This window comes from Hevea brasiliensis, chromosome 15 (genome assembly GCF_030052815.1).
Source record: "Hevea brasiliensis isolate MT/VB/25A 57/8 chromosome 15, ASM3005281v1, whole genome shotgun sequence".
NCBI lineage: Eukaryota > Viridiplantae > Streptophyta > Magnoliopsida > Malpighiales > Euphorbiaceae > Hevea > Hevea brasiliensis.
Window position 1 is genome coordinate 75,006,463 of NC_079507.1, and position 14,558 is coordinate 75,021,020.

The following is a 14,558-nucleotide window of genomic DNA, read 5'->3' on the forward strand; positions in this document are numbered from 1 at the left end:
CCATTCCCGCAATAACCGCTCGCTCCATCCTCTCCTTTCATCTCATTTTTTTTTCATCTCTACATCTGGCATCATTCCTTCTCCTCTACCTCTCTCTTTTTCTTTCCTTCTTTCCTTCTTTAGCTCTTCAGGTTTCATCTGTGTTTTTCTTCCCAATTTCAGTGAGGATTTTTTGCCCTCCTCTACAAGTCCTCTCTTTATCCTTCTAGGGGCGCTCTTGTGCATATTTTGAAGTGTTTTAAGCTATATGGTCTCAAAACTTTGATCCGACATTTCTAGAAACAAAGTTTTTGTTTACTCTAACGCCCATTGGACCCACTTTTTCTTCAACTAAAAAGAAAATTTTGGTTCTATCGTCTTTCTTCAATCTATTTTTTAGGTGATACCCTGATCACAAGTCTGAATTTACTTTTCTCCTCGAAGCTGTGTAAACACTGAACGAATCTGTTCAGCGCTTTGAATATATATATATATATATAATTCTTTTGAATGAAATTGAATTTCTAATAAAAACAAAAATCTGAATGCAGGGTGCTTTGGGGCAGCGTCAGCGACCACCATGCCTACAACAACGCTCACTATATAACCTGCTGATCGTGAAGAAGCCCAAACATTAATAAAGCTATTTCACCTCCCTCCTGATGATTGCGTGGCCCAATTACAAGCCTTGCACTTTTTAAGGCATCATCAAATGGAATTTTCAATCTAGTAAGCTCTAACGCTAAACACAAACAAATGCTATAACGTATAAATCAAGGCCTATTAGAGCAAGCGGTAGACTAGGAAAATTTTATCTACTAAACTAACAGATGTAAGATACAAGACACCCTCCTAATCACATACTTTCAGCTGCTACTCTGACACAAGAATTTTGCAACTATCAAAGGTAAAAATCGCATGGCCATGGTCATAACCAACCTATCAAGCTCCACAGGATAGATCATGTTGTCAGTGAAGCAGTGAAATAGATATAAATTCACATATCTTCCACAGAAGGGAAGAGACCAAAATGGCATCGATACAAACTAATTACCAACTTGCTGATAAATTTATAATACACCCTCAATAAAGGATCAAATTATTTGTCAACCACAATATTAGTACCCAATGAGATAGAAAAACATCTTATAGTTTAATCATCAACTGCAATCAAACCAAAATAGGAGGCATGAAGCACCAAATGAAAAAGGGTACAAAGATAAAAAATTGAACTACAGCAAGAACTTCCACTTCGAGAAGCTATCTAGCCTTAGCACTTGATCTCCTTCAAACCATAGGCAAAGTACAAAAATGTTGGTTCAGTGGCACCTTCCTTGTAGTAAGCAAAAACAAGACTGCCATCATCATGCATGCTCTCCCCCACAAAACTGCAACACAAGCAAGGATTGTAAATATCACTGATGTGTGAACTATATATATGCACACCCATAAATCCAAATGAGACCATGCTGAACACATAAAGAGATGGAGTCAATAAATGAACCCATCCATTGAAAGAAACTTACAATTGGAGGTCACTGAGCTTCGAGAGCAGGAACTTAGTTGCTCCCTCAATGTTTTTCTTGAAAGTCTCTTGCTTCTCCTCATCCAGCTTAGGTGTCAACAACTTGATATATCTCTTCATGTAGGTGACAAACTGTTTCTTGTCAAAAGCAGGTTGCTCCTACAAAGCATAAAATGTATACATGTCAAATTTCAAATTTTGTTTAGGCACTAAAAAACATTTAACAGCGGCATACAGGACTCACCTGGAGCCTAAATGTGTCAACTATGTCAACCACTTTAACAGCTTGGTCATCAACACCCTCATCTTCTTCTCCACCCTCAGCAGAAGGATTTGCACCAATGTCTACATCAATGGCTCCTTGAACAACCCACTACAAACAAAAACACATAAGCCACAGAATCAATAACAATTACAAAATCATCTAACATTCACCAAACAATTATGACCTGCAAACTTAAAATCGACCAATATTTACCTTTCCCTCAACTTCCCACAGCATGCCATTCTGAATTTCCTTGTATGGGAATGAGTCCGAGAGAAGCTCATCACCTGAAATCCATTAATAAAATTTATGTCGGTCAATATACGAAGACAGTCATATAGTAGCATTTTCCTTTCAAAGTAAACTACATAATCTTTCAAGCATGTTGGGTAACCTATCAATCCAGGGACCACAGAGAAGAAATTCAACACAGACACGGGCTTAGTGGTATCTTGTCAATTATTGGTTTACTTATTTTAAAATTGAATGTCCATTTTAATTGCCATGTTAGTTTAGAGAAGGCAAAATCCAATCCAGTGTAAGAAGACCTACGCTTGAACGTAAAAAGGAATAACTAGAATACTAGGGCATGCAAAGCAAGACTACGAACAGTGCACACGAGGGCAGACTAGATGGGTGCATGATGCATAGATAAAACCAGATAAAATAATAATAGGCAAATTCCACCAGTATGAACAACAGCTTCAGTAGATAATAAATCCCATCAGCTAGTAACAAATCCTCAAAAGATGGTAAATCCCATCAATATGGTGACAGAATCTTAAAAATATAACACGAAATTTACTACTTTTTACATCTCTAAAACAAGGTATTCCACACTTTTACCATCCCCAACTACCAAAAATAAATGGTTGAATAAAGCAAATTCATTGGAAACCTCAGTTGATCAGAAACACTCAATAAAACGAGAAAACACTAAACACAACCAAATAAGCAAGAAGCCCAGAAAGCTCCAGATCTCCATATACACGATTAATACAAGGAAAATATAATACAAAATTCCACGATGTAGAACCCAATAAATATAAAATCACGATCTAAGAGAATCAAATCACAAAACCCAAAGAATAAATCGAAATAAAAACAATAATTTTATATATTACCGGTAAGCAAATCCTGGTAGACCAACATGATAGCTGAGTTTCTCTCGGATCGAGCCACACAGAGGAGAGAAGAAGAAGCAGCAGAAACAAACAAGGGCGAGAGCTAGAGAGAGCTCGTGGAGATGCGGACCAAGCATATTTATAAGCAAGGGTTTGCAGAGATCCCGGTAATTGCACGAGACTCCTTAATTACGAAAAAGCACTTCTGTTTTCCACTATACCCAAGAAGCCCTCTTCTAGTGGGATTCTGCCATCCTAGTTTGAGCCGGACGAGAATTTGTCGGACAAGGAATAAATTCTCATGGTCATAACATATTCTGCTTTTCTTTATGAGGGGATGGTCATAACACCTTTACGATTAGTGTGTTATTAAATTTAGGATAAGTTTAAATTTAAAAAATAATTTTTTGACGGGTGATAAAATTGAGTTTTGGGTGATAAGTTTGAATTTATGTATAGAGTATTTGTTATTTATTTATATAGATAATTAATTAAATAGAAAATAAATTTTTATAATAATATTTATAAATTTTATATATTATTTGAAATATAAATTATTAAAATTTTAATGTATAAATTATGAATAAAAATATTTTTATATAATTTATTAAATAAAATATATAAATTTAAATAAATTTGAATAATTAAAAATATATTTTAGTCAATTAACAATAAATTTAGATTTTGAGAATATAATTAAATTTAATTATAATTATTTTTATTAATATTTTACCATTTATGACAACCATAATAATGATAATGACAAATAAACAGATTTAATTATGAAAAAAAGTAAATAAAATAATTCTTTTTTGTGCTATTCAATTCAATTTTAATATAATAAATTTAAATAATATATGATCCAATCAATAAATATTATTTACTCTTTAAGCGATTTTCAAACATGTAATGAATTCAAAGACGAAGCCCATATGGAGTAATAGATTTTTATTTAATTGTGAATTTATATTTAAAAAATATTTATTTATAATGATAAAAAAATAATTATATTATTATAAAATAAATGAAACGCATATTAAAATTTTAAAAGTAAAATAAAATTTAAAATATATTTTAAAGTAATTTATTTTTTAATATAAAAGATATGAATAATTTTTTTTTTGAATTAAAAGTTTATTTTCTAATTATTTATAGATAGACACATTTTTTATGTGTTATTTATTTTTAATGAAAAATGAAAAATTGAATTTAAAAAAAATAAAAAAAATAAAAAGTCATTTCGAAATCTACAAACACTTTTAAAATTTTTATTTTCTTTTAAATAATATAAATTTTAAAAATTATAAAAAAAATATATTCCTTCGACGACCAACTACGGTGTGGCTATGGTTAGTGATAGCGCTGTGCCAGTGGTGACTTCTTCTCCCGCTGTGAAGCTCTCATCCCTCCTTTTCCTCATCCCTCCTTTTCCTTTTCCATTTTAAATTTCTAATTTGATTAAATTTCACAAGGGGAAGAGAATAATGCTTTCTTTGTATACGTTGAGCAGATGTAATCAGCTTTTTTCAAATCACTCGCAAGAGCATATATGTAAATTACCCAACTTCCGAAGTCGAAACGATTGCCAAAATCATCAATGATAATCGCTTCCCTGATTAACCGTTACACACCATCCTCTTGAAGCATCTCCCAACGAAGCATTTGGAAGGATGGAGAAGAAGGTTGTTGTTGCGAAGACATGTATCGAAGAGTTCAATGTATCCTTCGAGCATTTTGCATTCAAAGGGATGCATGATCGGTTTAATCCAAATACCAAGATCACGAATAACTTGCTCTTGGGATTTAAGGAGTCAGAGGATGTTACTGCAATGGAGCTGTTTTACCATGAATGAAATAGTTCGGGGAGGCTTCAAGCCGGATTGTTGCCTACTATAAGAGAGGATATTTTGGTGATGGTTTGAGAATTTTTGAAGAAAAAGGAATGGGTTAATTTTCTGTCTACATTGGAAACGATCACTACCTTGATTCATGGAGCAGGGGTTGCTTGAAATGCAATCAAGGCCCCAGTTATTTGATGAAATTTGCAAGAGAAACTTGCAGCCTGATACTGGGGCTTATAATGCTTTGATCAGCTCATTCAAAAAATGTAGAAAATTGAAGTCTGCCATGAGTTTGATGGATGAGACTGAAGAGAAGCTTATTGGTCATGACAATGTGACCTATCATACAATTTTCTTAAGCTTGTTGAGGTAAAATGACAGTGAGGGTGCTTGTGATCAGTTCTATCACAGGCTGATTGACAGAAATTTTGTTCCAAAAACAAGAACTGTGGTCATGTTGATGAAATTCTTGTGTAAACGTTGGGCTTGATTTGGGTTTGGATTTTGGCAGTACCTGGTGGGAAGAGATCCATTTGAAATTAATTTATTTTATAACAAAAAAAAGGATTTTTTTATGTGTCTTTTTATTAATATTTATTTAATTTGTTAAATTTATATAAATAAAAAAAAAAGAAAATTTTGTTTTTACTTTTTTTTTATATAGTTTTTGGCAAAGACGTGGCAAGTTTCCATTTCATAACCTGACGAAACTTGATAGCCGTAGCCTGAGCGGCCAGGCCTACGACTGCTCGCCTACCCTTTCATAAATAGCAAATCCAGACACAAGCGTGTGCTTCGGGTCATCTTCTCCTGTTCCTAACTCATCTCATTTGATTTCCGTCTCTTTTTAGATGTTTCAGTATCCAGAACGTTTGAATCTCTCTGTCAGGTAGTCTCAACTTCCATCCATTTCACTTTTCATCGAAATTCTTCTGTGATCTGTTCAGTCTTCCTTTCTGATATTCAAACTTTAATTTCTCTCGGATTATGAATTGTATTGGGCGAGTTTAGGTATTGAATTAGAGCTAATTTTTCCATTGGAGCTCATTGGTTTTAATTTTAAAGTGAGTATTACCCAGAAAAAAAGTTGGGGTAGAAAAACTATGGATGGTAACAAAGATGAAGCTTTGAGATGTGTTCGAATTGCTGAAGAAGCAATTGCCTCAGGAAACAAAGACCGAGCATTGAAATTTATTAGAATCGCCCAACGTCTGAATCATAATTTGTCTATTGATGAGCTTTTAGCTGCTTGTGAGAAGCTTGATTCTTCTGGGTCCAGTCCATCTTCTCTTGATGAAAATCGTGTTGTTGATTATGATAAGAACAGGCCTACTCCCGTTAAAATTGATAAGGGTTTAAATAGAGAGCGGAGTTATACTGAAGAACATGTGGAATTGATCAGCCAGATCAAGAGGAATAAGGATTACTATGCAATTCTTGGGGTGGAAAAGACTTGTTCTGTTGAGGAAATTAGGAAGGCTTACAGGAAATTGTCATTGAAAGTACACCCAGATAAGAACAAGGCGCCAGGATCTGAGGAAGCATTCAAAAAAGTGTGCAAGGCGTTCAAGTGCTTGAGCGATGATAGTTCAAGGAGGCAGTATGATCAGACTGGTTTAGTTGATGACTTTGAGTATAGCCAGCAGAGCAACCTTAGGCGGACGAGGAGGAGGAGAACTGTGCATGAGTTTTATGATGATGATTTTGATCCAGATGAGATATTCAGGTCATTTTTTGGTCAGACTGACATGTTTAGGGCTCATCATGTTTATAGAAGCGGAGGAAATAGTGGTAGACACCGGGAGGAGTTCAATGGAGGAGGGACTAATCTACAGCTACTGCTCCTGCAGATTTTGCCTTTCTTGTTGATTTTCGTGCTTGCTTACCTTCCGTTTGCAGAGCCTGATTATTCACTGCATAGGAATTACTACTATCAAATAACCAAGGCAACAGAGAAGCATGGGTTGGAGTTCTTCGTCAAATCAGCAGCTTTTGATGACAATTTTCCTATTGGAAGTCCTGCAAGAGCCAACATTGAGGACAACGTAATTAGGGATTATAGAAACTTGCTTTGGCGTCATTGTCACATGGAACTCCAGAGACATCAGTGGAACAAGAATATACCTACTCCTAACTGTGATAAACTACGGAATCTGGGATTAACATAAAGGTGAGTTGTTTGCACCATTTACTTGTAACTTGAAATTATACTATTCCGTGTTTGTTTTATTCCATATCAATCCATAGTATTATGAACCATTCTTGTTTATTTTAGATTCTTGCTAATGTTTTATGTGCTTTTTGTGCTTGATAGCTCTTTTTTGGGTGTTGGTTTCTGGTTCAGATTTTTATGCTGTACCAAGTTTTATCAAGTTGCTTCCCTGTTTAAAGTGCTTGCTTATAACCAGCTTGTAGGATGTTGTATGAAGCTATTAAAGTTAATGCCTCTTTCATCATCATCACCATCTCTCTCTCTCTCTCTCTCTCTCTCTATGTGGTGCTGGTTGGCAAGGTGTTTTACTTGATTACACGTGATATGTGCTATGCTAAGTTATCAAAGGCTTCAAATATGCCCTATGTTATTGCAAATGATTTGTGGGATTTCAAGACAATGGTGTCAAGATTTAATGGCATGGTGAAGTTGTAGCATTGGCCTCACCATTATGGCATATGAATGCTAGACCACCAAAATTTCACCCTTGTTTCAATCAATTGATGTCCCCTCTCCAAAAAGTCTCTTCATTCTGAATACTTCTCACTAATGTTTCAACTTGGTATTAATGCTGAATCTTGTTCTTTAAATTAATACAACTTGACATTCTCATGGAGTTGCTCACTTTCATCCATAATGAGTTGTTGATGATAGCTTGTTGCCTCTCATTACTTGCAACTGTGTGCATGCTCTTAAAAGCCAAGCTTCTCTGTGGGCATATGAATGTGTCCATGCAAGTATGCCAATAAGGTGGACAGGCAGGCATGTTTTCTCCATCTGTTTTTTGACTGTTGGTTTCAAATATCATACTTGTCTGGCAGTCTCATAATTTTGGCATCTATCCATGCAATTTTAGCTTTTAAATTTTATTTTCTAATTCTTCCAACTGATCAACTCCTTGATTCTCCTTTGCACATACATTATCATGTGCTTCAGCTCAATCATTTGATGAAGAATCTAGGTCGGATTTACTGGCTGCATGATATGTCATGGTCAATGTTCTGTGTTAGTACATTGCGGTCTATAGGATTTTTAACCATTTGTGTCCGTTACACTTCTTTGCTATATGTTTGGCATTACAGGTCTATCCACTTAGCTGACGCTTGTAAATGTGATTTTGATTAGGTGGGGAATGTGCTGGAGATGGGAAAGCTACATGTAAGTATGTTGATGAGCCCAGGCAGGAGTTCATAGTTTGTGTATGAACCAGATGGTGTCATTCAAGTCCCATATGTGTGATGTGCATTTGCCGCCTTCATCAAGAGGCATATGCAATGGTAGTCCAGGATTGCAGCAACAAGTTCAACACCCCCGTCATGCCACGAGCTCGTTTGATACCCAATAAATAGGTTCGGTATGCGATTTGTATATGGCTTGTTTAATGTATGCCTTGGGGAATTTTATGAATTAAAGGGAAACAAAGTGATCAATGAAGTTTTTCTTGGTTTGAAAGAGTTATTTCCTTTCTATAGATCTTCACATATCGAGTACATTGAATTGAGATCAATGTCTTGGAACCTTGGATTAACTGTCCTAGAATCTGCTCTCTATATTCAATTTTATGTATCTGAAAACACCAAAGCTTTTACTTGCAAAGGCCTGTTAATTAGTTGAGAGTTGTTGCCTTAATACGAAATTCTGCTGGTTCATGTGGTTGCTTTTCAGCATCAACGTTGAATGTATCTGTTAGGATTTGACTCATGACCTCCTACACCCCACACGCCTGCGCCACCCACAACAACACCCCCAGCCCCCCCAAAAAGAAAAAAAGAAGTAGAAGATACTATCCATTTATCATTCTTTGGGTGGGGAATTATACAGCATTTTGATTGCGTAGAGAGGTGCCTTCAGATTTTGGGTTCCCTATCTTCACAGCATTATTTGTCTTCTCTTTAGGATTGACACATGCTTTCTTTTCTTCCAACGTTAAAAGTAAGAAAATAATAATAAGGAAAATATACTTTGACCCTCTTGTTTGAAAATCATTTTTAATTTCTACATCAATGCAAAATATAAAATATTATAATATAAACTTCATGAAAATTCACTTATAATCAGAATTTGTAATTAGAATCGATGAACCTCAATAATAATAATAATAATAATAATAATAATAATAATAATAATAATAATAATAATAATAATAATAATAATAATAATTAAATATGCTCACTCAAAATTTCAAACACTTATATGTAATAATTGTGTTTCAAGATTCAGGAAGATTAAAATTAAACTATATGACTTTCTTCGTTTTTAAATATAATTATAATTTATTTTGATTATAATTAGAATTAACGTTTGACATTTTTTATATTTTTACAAAATAAAATTTTATTTTGAAACTGAATTAATCGCATCAACTAGTTTTAATTTAATATCAATTTTAATAAATTTAAATCTAATTTTGATTCAGAACTCACATGTGTTAGATGTCAGTATGAGGCGGTTGTGGGTCAGCAACAGCAAGAGCAACCAGTTGAGAGAGACGCTTCAATGTGTTAAAAAACTGTTATCATGTTCCTGTTAGCTTCTGATCACTTCTCTACTTACAGCTGGCCCAATCTCTATAAAACACACACATGCATATGCATACGCATCCGCATGCGCCCCACATGCTCACGTGCAAAGTCATAAAATATCACGAATCGCGATCCACAAAATTTACCTCAGCAAATGACAAAATGAAGAGACGCTCCTACTCCTCCGCCGCCACTTCGCCACCGTGGGATAGACTCTACTCCGCGGCCGCCGGATCTGAAGTTAGCACACATCTATTAAAAGACAATAATATCCTCACATTGTGACATCTAGAGAGAATCAGCAAACATTAACATCAAGTGCAATTTTGTTACTCCATAAAATATAAAGATATTTCAGTTTCCCAGTTCTCAGCCGTTCCTTCCCACTAATTTCGATTACCATAATACCCTCGAACTAAAATACTAAATACAAAAACACCATCCCACTTTCATACAAGAAAATCTACGTACACACCGCTCACTATGCCGTATACAATAAGGGAATTTTACTTTTTTTTTTTTAAAAAAAAAAAAAAGGAAGAAGATAAAAAGACTAGGCCCAGCCGCCCAGATCCATGCAAGCCAGCAGTTAATCGCCGGAATCATCGTCGCCACCGAAGATGGACATGCGATTGTAAAGCAAGAACAAGATCAGAACCAGAAAGAGCGCTACGCCGACAGGTGAGCCACTGACTCGGTGAATGGTGTCAGGTTCGCCAGTAGAGAAGATGGTGGAGACAAAAGAGCCGCGATCGGAGGAGAGGAACTGGATGATCAAGAGAAGGATAATGGGGAGGAGGAGGAGACCCACAGGGCTTAAGAGCTCGGTGATGGCCTCAGTTATGGCCTCACCTTGGTCACCGAGCAGGAATGGAGCCAGCACCACCGTGCATACTACTACTGCTAGTATGATTCCATGAGGTGCCCCGCCTCGAGGTCTGTCTTCTATCATTTTGGCGTGGGTTTCTTGGAGTGGTTGTGGTTTTCTAATAGCAAATGGGAAATGGACCATGAACTGGTCTTAAAGTAGCTGCTGGGACGCGTTTGTCTATGAAAAGGATTTTTATTTATTTATTTTTTTTTTCTAAACTCCTTGGAGAATTCAAAAAGTTTACAGTGAGTACAGTTTGAACTTGAAAGAAGGTGTTATTAAAGAACATATATAAATTTAATTTTAGTTTATATTTTTTAAGCAATTTTTTATTTACTTTTAATAAATTTAAATATAAATATTTAATTTATTAATTATTAATATATTCTTATAAAAAATAAATTTATATTATATTTACTTAAAAATATAATTTAAAATTTTATTTTACTAATTAAAAATTTTTATAAATAAAATAAATTAAATTTAATACTTTTAACTAATAATTTCTTGTGGTAAAATTTAGTAAAATTTTAAAATATAATTATTATAATATATACAATAATTATATTAGAACTATTAATTATAATGAATCATATTTGAATTCTATCATACTCGACTATTAAAATTTATCTATTGTTCATTCCTATCAAATGGACTTGAAAGGAAGCTGAGGAGAAATGCTCCTGAACCTAAATTTAATATATTTTAATTGTAAATTTTTAAATAATGAATTTATAATAATGTTTAAAAAAATTATTCTTTGGATCCTTTTAATTACAATCAGTAACTAGGTCTTTACTTGCTGTTCACATTTGAAGGAAAGAAAACAATCTCACAAAGAAAATTATTAAAAAAATATTATATATTAATATTTTCCAAGTAACTGTTTGAGAAGGTTATAGCTAAAAAAACGTTTTTTTTTTAAATATTATTTCAAATATTACAAAAATAAATTTTAAAAAATTAAATTTATTATTTTGAAGATTTATAATTCAAAATAAAATAAATTTAAATTTAAATTAATTTATAATATCTAATAATTAATATATTAAAAAATATTTTTAGCAAAAATCTAATGATTAAAATAGAGATAGCTAAATCTAACGATTAAAATAGAGATTCCAATTATTATAATATAAGGAGTATTAGTCTTGAGGTTAGAGGGATAGGCCATCAAACACTAACCACTAATCCCAAATTGTGAACGAAATCGACATTAATTAATTAAAAATAATTAAACAACTCAATACGTTGCGTACAAAAGCTATGAGAACGCCAACAAAGAATTTATAAAGAAATGAGTGATGAATTGGATCATATTCAATTAATAAAAATTATTATATTATGCTATTAATTCTTAATCTAACTCATTTTACATTTAGATTTGTGGTTTTAATCATTTCTATAATTTTTAAAAGCAGTTTAAAAGTTATTTTTTAATTTTTTTAATTATTTATATATTTCATTCTAATATTTATGTTTGGACATTAGAAGAAATGAGGAGACATAGCGAATATGAACACAGACTCGCTGATTAAATGGTTATTTAGGATTTGGATCCCACAATCACGTGTTATAAGCCATATTAATAATAGCAATTAGGGAAAAGTACATTTTACAACTTTGTAATTTGCATATTTTATTAATAGGGCCTGAATTTTTTTTTTTTTTAATTTAAGGATCTATGTATTATATTATTAGTATTTAGAGATAAAGTTATTAAATAATGTTAATATATATTGACATAGTAACTCTTACTTTATTTTTAAGCTAATATAGCAGGTGAGTCTCATATATTTTAGAGTATATAATTATATTATTCATTCAATAGCAAATCATGAAAAATGAGGAAAATAAAATATGCTTACATTTAGTCTTGTAATAATATATACAGTTAGCTCACTTATCACACCAATTTAAAAGTATAAGAAGTCGATATATATCGATACTATTTAGTAATTTTTTCATTAAATAATAATAGTATAATAATATAAACTCTTAAATAAGAAAAAATTTCAAGACTCTTATTAATAAAATGCGCAAATCACCAACATTAAAATATATTTTTTCCTATAAATTATGAGGAGAAAGATCAATTAAATTACTTTAATTGACAAATTAATCTATTTAAAAGGTTGCAAATCCTTTAATTCACCATTTCAGCAGTTCAAAAAAATTTTCAAAATTTACTTGAATTTTAAATTCTGAACCTTCAACCAATGATATCTGAAAAAATGGAGAGAGAGAAAAATAAATAAAAACTCTGGCAGCTTGTCATTAGCCAGTGATCCTTCAAGTCGAATCTCTGGGAATCTTAAATGGGGATGGCGATATGCAAATGCAACGTTTCCAAGAACAAGTCTAGTGATATGCTCAGTATATGTATGCAGATTTCTAAAATAAAATTAGTTGACACATCTTGTTAACAGATACAACCTCACCATCAATTGGTACTTTATTAAACTGAAATGAAGATGGTTGAATTGTCATTATCACACTTACCATGAGACTGCAACTTTTAGGTTTAGAGCTTAAAAATAACAAGGAAGCATCACAGCCACAATAGTCAACAAGTGGTAATGAACAAAGCCAGAAATCAGTTTCACTATTTCAGTGAGAAGTGCTGGACAAGAGAAAAGATTGCAACAGATGTAAAGGAATAGGGAATTATTTAAAGAAATTGATTGATTAATCATCCACCATAATCACACATTGCAAAGGAGCACCTACCTTGTCCGGGACACTCCTCAAAACAAGAACCACAGTGGTGAGGATCGTTTTGAATATCCACACATCTTCCATTGCAGCATGCAAATCCATAGGCACATGTTTGTCCACATAACCCACAATTGTTGGGATCCTTCAAGGTATCTTTGCACAATTGCTGGAAACAACAAGTGGTGCCACCCCATGGGTTCTTCTCGCGATCCAAACACACACTGGGATCATTGGCACATGACAGAACTCTCTGCCTTCCCTGTAATTTATAAAGGAAAAAATTCAGGTGTGTTGGAGCATCGGATTCCTGCATACCCAATCGACGAACAGCAAAAACCCCATGAGAAGTTCCAATCAACAGAACGAGGATGAGAGGCCAGAAGTGATATGTAACAGATAGCATGGATATTTACTTTGCATCGTTGACATAGGTGATATGAAACAGAGAGACCCTTCTGAGATAAGAAGGAATCAGACCAAACATGAAATTTTTTTTAATTAAATTAATTATGCGAGCAAGTGAACTTTGTCAAATTTGCAGCACAAAGGTGCTCTCGTTACGTAAGAGGATCAACCTAATATGTTTCAAACTATTAATGGGTAGATAGACGAGTGAAGGAGACATGAATATGAGTTGCCCACATAAACCTTGAGAGGCTCCCTGATTTATTGTTTTTCTAATATGCTGGTCAATAAGAATCTCCTAGCTAATCATTTTTCTATCGTAATAATAGCTTAGTCTGCCTTAACTAACAGAAAAATTGTTTATAAAAATAAGTCTAATTTGTTGATAAACCAAAAAAAATTCAGGAAAATAATTGAAATTAATACAGATCAAACAAACATTGCTAGTTTGTATGCAGTAACTCACTGAGTGCATCTTACACTGAATTCTGAAAAGTTGAAATTTCATCAAGCAAGCAGATAAACTAAAGAAAGCGGATGGACTCGGGAGTTTGCCTGGAAGAGTACGAGCCCATACAAAAAACGCAGTCGTTTCAAGGAACAATCCATACTGACTGGTGAAGTGGAATTGATTGATGGCCTAATTGGCCGAATTCTTGGCCCATGAGCCTGTAAGGCTTAAATGAAAAGGTTTTTAACGTTTTAAACGTGAGCATGGAAATGAATTGCTGATAGGATTTTATTGAAATGATAGCTCGTGAGGATGTTATCCAACAACAGTGGATAATTAAACGGTAGCTCATATTATTTTAGAGTCTTCCTAGTGGATCAAGACTTTGGCCCATTGAAATGATTGCTCAATAATTAAATAATAATTCAAACCATCCTCTCATCTGGAGACAAAATTTCCAGGGAAGGCTAGGGACATAGGCCATGTTCATTAAATTTTTGACATGAATATGATTCTCAGTTATCCAACACCCGTGGGGAGGAACTCATACATGGCTGCATGTGAATTTGATCCGAGCCCTAGCTAGCTCGTGACAGACAAGGTTGTAATCCATCCATCTGTACTAGGGTCCCAACACAGATGCCA

The 14,558-nt window shown here is 33.6% G+C and overlaps 4 protein-coding genes across 4 annotated transcripts; 1 reads left to right on the forward strand and 3 right to left on the reverse strand.

The window, feature by feature from the left end:
* Nucleotides 1–945: 945 nt before the first annotated feature.
* Nucleotides 946–3,197, reverse strand: LOC110631458 (translationally-controlled tumor protein homolog). The gene is made up of 5 exons (XM_021779296.2): nucleotides 2,894–3,197; nucleotides 1,983–2,056; nucleotides 1,749–1,877; nucleotides 1,506–1,663; nucleotides 946–1,367 (listed from the first exon to the last, which is right to left on the reverse strand). The coding sequence occupies exons 1-5, from the start codon at nucleotides 2,919–2,921 to the stop codon at nucleotides 1,250–1,252; spliced, it is 507 nt and encodes a 168-aa protein (XP_021634988.2). The 5' UTR covers nucleotides 2,922–3,197; the 3' UTR covers nucleotides 946–1,249.
* A 2,228-nt stretch (nucleotides 3,198–5,425) lies between these two features.
* LOC110631457 (chaperone protein dnaJ 49) lies at nucleotides 5,426–8,398 on the forward strand. Its single transcript, XM_021779295.2, has 2 exons — nucleotides 5,426–6,904; nucleotides 8,072–8,398. The coding sequence occupies exon 1, from the start codon at nucleotides 5,838–5,840 to the stop codon at nucleotides 6,900–6,902; it is 1,065 nt and encodes a 354-aa protein (XP_021634987.2). The 5' UTR covers nucleotides 5,426–5,837; the 3' UTR covers nucleotides 6,903–6,904; nucleotides 8,072–8,398.
* Nucleotides 8,399–9,996: 1,598 nt separating this feature from the next.
* Nucleotides 9,997–10,493, reverse strand: LOC110673930 (uncharacterized). Its single transcript, XM_021837179.2, has one exon. The coding sequence runs from the start codon at nucleotides 10,478–10,480 to the stop codon at nucleotides 10,058–10,060; it is 423 nt and encodes a 140-aa protein (XP_021692871.1). The 5' UTR covers nucleotides 10,481–10,493; the 3' UTR covers nucleotides 9,997–10,057.
* Nucleotides 10,494–12,752: 2,259 nt separating this feature from the next.
* LOC110673962 (stigma-specific STIG1-like protein 4) lies at nucleotides 12,753–13,932 on the reverse strand. The gene is made up of 2 exons (XM_021837215.2): nucleotides 13,070–13,932; nucleotides 12,753–12,962 (listed from the first exon to the last, which is right to left on the reverse strand). Exons 1-2 carry the CDS (start codon nucleotides 13,458–13,460, stop codon nucleotides 12,871–12,873), a joined length of 483 nt encoding a protein of 160 aa, XP_021692907.2. The 5' UTR covers nucleotides 13,461–13,932; the 3' UTR covers nucleotides 12,753–12,870.
* Nucleotides 13,933–14,558: the final 626 nt, after the last annotated feature.